The sequence below is a fragment of the Dendrobates tinctorius genome, unplaced genomic scaffold (genome assembly GCF_039654945.1).
Source record: "Dendrobates tinctorius isolate UK_male_01 unplaced genomic scaffold, ASM3965494v1 ptg000016l, whole genome shotgun sequence".
Classification (NCBI taxonomy): domain Eukaryota; kingdom Metazoa; phylum Chordata; class Amphibia; order Anura; family Dendrobatidae; genus Dendrobates; species Dendrobates tinctorius.
Genome location: NW_027361684.1, coordinates 46,175,050 through 46,182,986, shown reverse-complemented (window position 1 = coordinate 46,182,986; position 7,937 = coordinate 46,175,050). Strand labels below are relative to the sequence as shown.

Sequence of the window (7,937 nt, the reverse complement as noted above, 5' to 3'; positions counted from 1 at the left end):
CATCTTCAGTTTTGCACAACTCTCCAGTCTGTAGCATAGATATAATAGTAAGTGTACACAAAATTATATCCTAAAACCATCTGTTAAAGTAAGGATAAAGTGGCCATCCCTTATGATATATTAGGGTTTTTTTTTTTATTTTAGAATATGAACCCACAATATATCTATATCAAATGACCAAGAAAGTTATCAGTTACACTAAAGTTATCTCTTACACTAGGGATGGTCCAAACAATAAAAGCAATTGTTACCATATACCTTTCGTGTCTACATCTTTCCTCATAGACTGTAAGCTTGTGAGCAGGGCCCTCATTCCTCTTGATATCTGTTTTCATCTGTGTTGATTGTTATGCTGTAATATCTATTGTTTGTAGAAGTCCCCTCTATAATGTAAAGTGCTGCAGAATATGTTGGCATTATAGAAATAAAATTATTATATCAGTTTTATCATAGTTGGAGAAGTCTGGTCACATTATGATTGACCAGAAAAATGTATTGAATGTTAAATATGTCACAGGATTAGGATGAAGAAATGCAAGAACAAGTCAATAACAATCCACTGTCAATAATAGAAGTAGATGACACCCTCTCAGTTAATTGTTGTAACTCTCCCCTTGTGGAAGGACTTTCTGCCTTATAGGAGGATCCCAGTCTTGAGGTAGAATTGTCCATGTCCTCTCTGGTTGGGATTGCTCTTAAGCGTATTCTTGACTCTTTCCACATTCTTTCCTGCTGTAATGGCGATTCATGTGGATCCCTTTCTATGTATCTGGGAGCGGGAGGGTATAAATCTGAATAAGGAGATCCCCCACTATTAAAAGTAATGGATGGAACAGACTCCTTGCATATTGCTGACATGAAGGAAGGAGACCGGTATCTGGGCTAAAAGAACAGGAGAATGTCCTGTTCCTGAATGATGCGCACCTGTGTTGGGGCACCATTTTGAGAGCATGTGGCCCCCCGTGCAGAGTAGGGCAAGTACTCTCCGGGAGCTAAGTCCCGGTATCAGGGATCTCAGACTCTGTGGTAGCAACACCCTCTATGTGATTGATGAGGAAGGCAGTAAGAACCCGGGGACGCTCACCTCAGTGCAAGAGCGCAGGGATGCCGCACTTCAGGTGCTGATGCCATCTTGGAGGCTTCTGGCACTGATTATGAAGGGGCTGCACTTCTAAGGAAACAAGTAATTCTCACTGGAGAGGCCGAAGCGAGGCGAGTATACACTGGCGGGGTGTTGCTCTTCTTCATTGACGGCAGTGAGAGGTATCAAAGGAGGGTTAAGAGCTGTGGTTTGTGCGACTTCACCCCTTCATGACCAGGCCACGCTTCTCCATCATCGATAATACTGATTGTGCAGGTAGGAGAAGGAGGCGAGCTGTAACTGATACATATTCTTTTTCTCTTGGAGGATATAACCTGGGCAGAGATGATTGTCCCTGTTTAGTTTTAATTAGAAAAAACATATTGGAGAATAGGAGAGGTTAAAATAAAAAATTAAAAAAAGGCCCACATTTGTCACACAGATTAGCACAATGAGCCAGTCATTTTCTCAGTTTGAGAACCTAAGATTAGAACCCGGCCACCTAAGCTAGACTTTAAGCAGATTCCCAACATTCAGTGTTTGCAGTAGATTTTCAGTCAGAACACAAAATACGAATAAGCCCATCACCTGTATAATTATTTTATTTGAAGTGTCTTATTGTCACAGCACATATCAGGTTGAACACATATCTTACAGAGATATAGTCAGTATTAACATGTTATTTGCATTACCCATCAGTTTACATTGTTCTAATTCTGGTGCATTCCTGTTGAACTTCTTCCCTTCCCAAACGCTCTGTGTTGTGGGACAGGGGAGACATACATAATGCAGTTTTTTCCGCAGTACACAGATATGGAATATTTTTCCATGAACATTTCCACATCACAATAAAAGATCCTCCTGGGAAGGGAACATGACACGCTCTGAAATGAGGCGGCAAGAACGGAAACTTTTTCATCACATCTTGCATTATTTTGTTTGCAAATGAAAATGGATTTTGTGGCTGCGAAATTAAATCAAGTCTCAAGCCTAAAAGGTGATCCTAGAAGTATAAGGCTGTGTGCACACGCTGCGGAAAAGGTGCGGATTCATCCGCGCGGATTTTGTACAATCCGCAGGTGAAACCGCAGGTCAAAAGACCTGCAGTTTTACCTGCGGATTGCTCTGCGGTTTTTCATCTCCTCAATGGAGGAGATGGCAAACCGCAGGAGAATCCGCAGAAAGAATTGACATGTCAATTCTTTCTGCGGATTGAAAACCGCAGATAATCCGCGCGGAAAATTCCGCACCGTCTGCACTGCGGTTTTTGATTCCCATAGGGAATCATTGTACTGTACACCGCAGCAGAAACTGCTGCGGGTCCGCAGCGGCCAAAACCGCTGCGGAACCGCAGCAAAATCCGCAGCGTGTGCACACAGCCTAAGTGTTTCTTTAGAAGTACCACTCCAGAATTTCTATTTTTTTTTTAATTGTCCCCTCCGTTAGCCATCAGTATTATTTGTACAGTGCCGCTAAGAACTTGTCAATTACAGTGTTCTGCCTTCTCCTACATCATTCTGGCAACATGCGACTGTAGTTGTGACCAGCGTCTTCTGTGTGGACCAGAAGTCACTTTCTCTATGCAAGTCTGTGACTCAGACAGACTCTCATAGGCTGGTTTCACATTAGCGTTTGTGCGCAGCGCATCGTGCGCATGCGTACCTGTTTAACATGGCGTACGCATGGTCTTGCGTTTGCATACGTTCATCCGCATTTTTTTCGAGATGTGCGACTAGACGCGCCGGACGCAACATGTTGCATTTTTGGGTCAGTCCAAAGTCGGCAAAAAAATGCATGTGTACGGTTGCGCACGGCATGCGTTAAAACAACGCATTACAGTCTATGGGAACGCAGGCGTGCGCATGGACATGCGTGCGCACGCGTTTTAAGAGTAAACATGTCTAGACACTGGTTTAAACCATCCCCTTTCCATGACACACGCCCACTGGTGTCCCATTGGTGGAGTCTGTTTTTCAAGGATTTTCCTCCTGTGAAATGTGACACCTAGAGAACGCATGCGCATAAAAAAGCTAACGCATGCAAAAACGCATGTATGTTTTTGCATGCGTTTTTACTTGCGCACGATGCGCTGCGCACAAAGATGCAAATGTGAAACTAGCCATAGACTAATAGTCTATTGTGTGACGTGTCAAGAGAAAGCCATTTTCACATGGTGCATAAGGGGAAATGAGAGGTGTTGGGAGAGGCAGAAGACCGTGATCAGTATACAATGCATGCACTGTATACACATTACTAATGCATAACAAAAGGGGGCAAATTTTTTTTTTTTTTTTTTTTTTTTTAAACAAAAAGTTCAAAGAAACTAATTTGTCACAGTTTGCATTTGCCTTAGTGTTCTGGTAACGCTCCTGTGCATGCCTTAAACAAATCCACAGGCACTATATAAATCCTTAAGCCCTATTCACTGGCCACTATGTGTTCGATAGTTAGATGTGTATTTTCTTTGCTATATGTATAGTGCAGACTGCACTATTATATATTGAGACATCAATAAAAAAATGTATACTATGCGGTATACGCCTTTACATATGGGAGCCTATGAGTGACTGACGCCACTTCGTGGCATCAGTTAAACTTTCGATCCAAAAAACCTTGTATGTGTATGTATTGCCCCAGCAGTGCGCAGTGTGAAAGACGCTGGGGCAATGAAGCCTTTGAATGATGGTGGTTGGTGAGTTCCTAACAAACTGATCCTATAATCTACTGACTGCCATTTAGAGAGTGAATAATATTAGTAAGCGGTGTCAAGCTTGTGACTTCACGTGGTAGGAATGGTTCAGAATTTACACCGTGCCCCTCATGAGGATGCCGGCTGTGCTACATGCCTACACTTTACTGCATGTATGATAAAACTACACAATTTCTTATATGAAAATAAGAATGTAAAATCTATGTATCTATTCATAGTAAGGCTACATGGATCTAAGTGGATTAAATCCAGGTTAAAGGGAACACTACAGCTGATACATGGTGCCCAATCCGTGTGCAGCATGTATCTGTCACCAGCTGTATTATCACAGCAGGTATGCTTTACCCTGAAATGCTACGGCTTTTCAGAGAAACATATACATACTTATAAAGCCGCCAAGGACTGGGCCGTGCTATAAACTAGTCAGTCAGACAGGCGGGTCTCTGGATGCAGCCCCTCTTCGCTGACCTGGATTGACAAGTCTCTGCTTATACACTCAAGTAGGCAGTGACCTGTCAATCAGGGGCATTGGGTGGAGAGATGCCACCAGGGACCGACTGTCCAATAAGTCTACAAGGCCGCTGTGTTTCAGAGTCAAACATATCAGGCTGAGATCATGCACCAGTGTCGGATTCATGTTGGCCATTGAATGTGCAGCATGTATCAGTTGTCAGGTTTTCGAAGGAAGCTTGTCACGTTGAACATCCTGTCCGATTTAGGAATAGTAGGTTTAAGAGCAGAAGGAGAGTACATTGATGTATTGTTTTGTGGGAAACAAGTAGAACCTGTCAGATTTTTTCCCAATTTAATTCTAACTCATTTTGGGCTCTGGAGTCCAGTGGGAGGTCTCATCAGAGACTAACTTCCTTTAGCTACATTCAAAAGGCCATGTACAGAGTGGCTGTGGGTCTTCTAACCCGAAACGCCTGATATGAGGCTGTTGAGAAAATTGCCATCATCTTGCATGGACCTTGATTTCAAAACCAAACATGTGACTGCAGCCTTACTTGTGAATACAGAGATTGCACTTCATCTTTAGTTAAGATGACCATTTTCTCGTTTCCGCAAAAACCCGTGGACCACATGTTCAACGTGACCAGTTGCCTATAAAAATGGAATACCTCTTTCAATACGTGATCATAGCAACATTCATCGCTCTCCTCCCAGGAAGCAGACATGCAAGTCGGGTGAGACAATATTGTCTAACAAGTTTTCTACTACACTGAACCATAGTGTACCAAGGTTGTAAAGCAGATTGGTAAAATAGGCGCTGCATAGAAATTATTGTACAAGTTGATTCTGGAACAACCTCATGACTGGTGTCACCAAAAGACAGCAAAGTGCATTGTTCATATCTAAACTACTTTCATAAAAAAAAAAAAGGACTCCAAAGCCAGCAAATCTTTCTGCTACATCTTTGTCTGGCTTTTTCAAAAGTGGAGAATGGTTTCAAACCTTGACCAAGCCCACGACATCAAAAGTGGCAATGGCTTTTTACGACTGCTGGGGAAAAAAAAATAAAAAAAATCCCAAAAGCTCGCAAGAACCAAGTATCTACACGACAACGCTGAAGCAACATGACACCTCATGGCTGATTTATGTAACAAAGTGGCACTTCACAGATTAATAGAACAAAGAAAATATCGATAATATCCATTTCTGTCATCACAAAGCCTTTTGGTATCAGTTCATCCCTTGTCTGGGTTACATTGGTTAAGTGCACAAAAACTCAAATAGCAGCATTTAACGTGAAGCCCCTCGAACGGAAAACCAGAGAACAGCCAAGACTTAAAGGAGACGCTTCAACCACTCAGGAATCAAGTTTTTAAGGAGTCTAACAAAAGGTAGAGTTAATTTGAGACAAAGACAAGAAAGACAAAAGTAAAGGTCTACAGACACAGATGAAAATACAAGTATAGGATATAAGTGCCATGAAGCTGATACATACAAGTGGAGAAACTCCAATTAAACCCTTAGCAGCAAGAGGCAAACTACCATTTGCAGCAAACCATTTGCACCAAGAAAAGGGTTAATATTCACAGTTTTGAGCACTCGGAACCTAGTATTTACATGTAAACCCTGCATAAAATGATCCAGATCATTCTAACCAGGTTTTAGTTTCCGCCAGATTTAAAGGCAGCAGGGGCAAATCTCCACTGGACAATACGGCACACACAGACCTTAAAATAATAAAATAAAAAGTAAAAAAATAAAAACAAATATACAGAAAAATGCAGCTTGAATTCTTGTCACTTTCTCTTTTTTATACCTCTGAGCTCTTCGCAGCCAGATTGTCTATCCACATTCCCAAAAGAATTCCTCAACAAAATGAGTTTCCCCAGAACCATGCCAAGAGTAATCGGATACCAGAATCTTCTAACTGAGAACCCGAAAAGACCATCACAAATCCTACACTTTTACAAGGGAAACAACCCTGGTCTGGTGCAGAAGTGTAATGCTAAGGTAGGCCGGTGTGTTGCTTACAACCGAAGGAGGTGTTCACCGGCATGCTGACATATCACGCCGTTCTCTTAAATCTTCATCTTGGCTGCAAGGAGCTATAGAAGGATCTTAAAGCCAGACACTCAGCTTGATGCTGCGGTGAGCGGTTTCTTTAGCTGCTGGGACATAAGTTCCCTAGCCCGACTGACTTGGATGTGGTCGTAACAAGTATTGCAAACTAAAACCGGATCATAGAGCTGTTGGTCAGGAATTGGAAGCTTCAAGTGACAGCAGCCAGCGCAAAAAACATTCCCGCAGTTCCTAGAGAAATCAAAAAGAATTATTTGTCCACAGTGTGGAAAAAAAGCTTGGGCTTTAAAATATACAATATTGATTATTAAATTTTAATAGTACATTTATTTTTTGTTTTTAATGTAAAGATTCATTGAAAAATCCTGAAATATTGCAGTAACCACTGAGGCACATAATTTCAGGTGTTTTGCTGTACAGATTGGGACAGAATGAGCAAAGTCATTCTTGGGGGCAATTTAATGGCAACAGCTAAAAGCTTGGTACACATCTCTTTTGCAACTGCCTGGTTTCTACGGGAGAGGACTGCCGCAATGCACGCAAAAATCACAATGGCATGGTTTAGTAGATGACAGCACATTTTCCTGCAATCATTTGCAATCCATGCCGCTGCTCAGCACTTCTGCGTGTTTTTTTATTTTTTTGCCAGCATAGCAGGTGGACCTAGCCTAAAACTATGAGCAGTACTTAAAGGGGATTTCTGAGACTACTTTATTCTTTTTTTTACTATGGGCCTAAGAACTACCAGGCAGGTTGCTACTAAGAACCTGCCTGTTCTAGCTGGCGCCAGCTTCGAGCAGTCAATGACCGCTTCTACTGGCGAATCACGTCAACAGAGCAGCTCTTACTCTTCTGGGCTGCTCGTCATCGGGGCTGTGACGGCCAACATCATGCTGATTGACAGCCGGCTTCCCGCAGTTAGGCAACATAGAGGCGGCAGTAAGTCAGCATGACATCAGCAGTTATGCCCTGGCAACAGAGCAGAAGAGAATCAGATTGTCTGCCGACGCGACGTCTGTGGCAGAATCGCGGGCAGGAGCGGTCTGTGACTGTTCTGAGCCAGCAGAGATGGGCAGAATAAGCAGGTAGCAAATACCTGCCCGTTAGTTCTTAAGCGCATAGTAAAATAAAATCGTCCTGAATTGCCCCCTTTAAAGACCAAAGATGACAGATTGCTGTAAATAATGCTAGGGATTATAAATGGCTCCAGAGGGGAGATCAGAGCCTTATATAGTTCTTTCTTTTCTCAGGTCAGATGATTTTATGTCTCAGGCAGAGATCAGTCTAAATTAATTTGTTGCGTACAGAGATTCAATAAAATATGCATTTTTTTTTTTTTAAATCAAGAATGGTTGAAAGAATGGTCTTCTGTAAAGATCAGACTTCTCTACATGCAATGAATAACTGTGCTTTGGGAGATAGATGAATAAATTGACAGAAGATATATTACTAAGTTCCTCCTATCGGAGTCTGGCATTCAGAGCAGATTAAGTAGGGATTGGAGATGAGCAGATCACTTTGGTTCAATCCAGGCCCATTCTTCAGGTCAGTGCTCTTTGGCCGTGGACAGTATGAGTTTCCTGAACTTTCCAGCACAGTGTGGGATTTGCCGGC

General features: G+C 42.3%; 1 protein-coding gene across 3 annotated transcripts in view; it reads right to left on the bottom strand.

The window, feature by feature from the left end:
• Positions 1 to 1,667: 1,667 nt before the first annotated feature.
• MTMR4 (myotubularin related protein 4) overlaps positions 1,668 to 7,937 on the bottom strand; it is a 99,659-nt gene continuing 93,389 nt past the window's right edge. For all 3 annotated transcript variants that reach the window (XM_073565788.1, XM_073565789.1, XM_073565787.1), the window contains one exon: positions 1,668 to 6,554. In XM_073565788.1, coding sequence (XP_073421889.1) covers positions 6,377 to 6,554 — 178 coding nt within the window. In that variant the 3' untranslated portion in view covers positions 1,668 to 6,376. The remainder of the gene's footprint in view (positions 6,555 to 7,937) is intronic.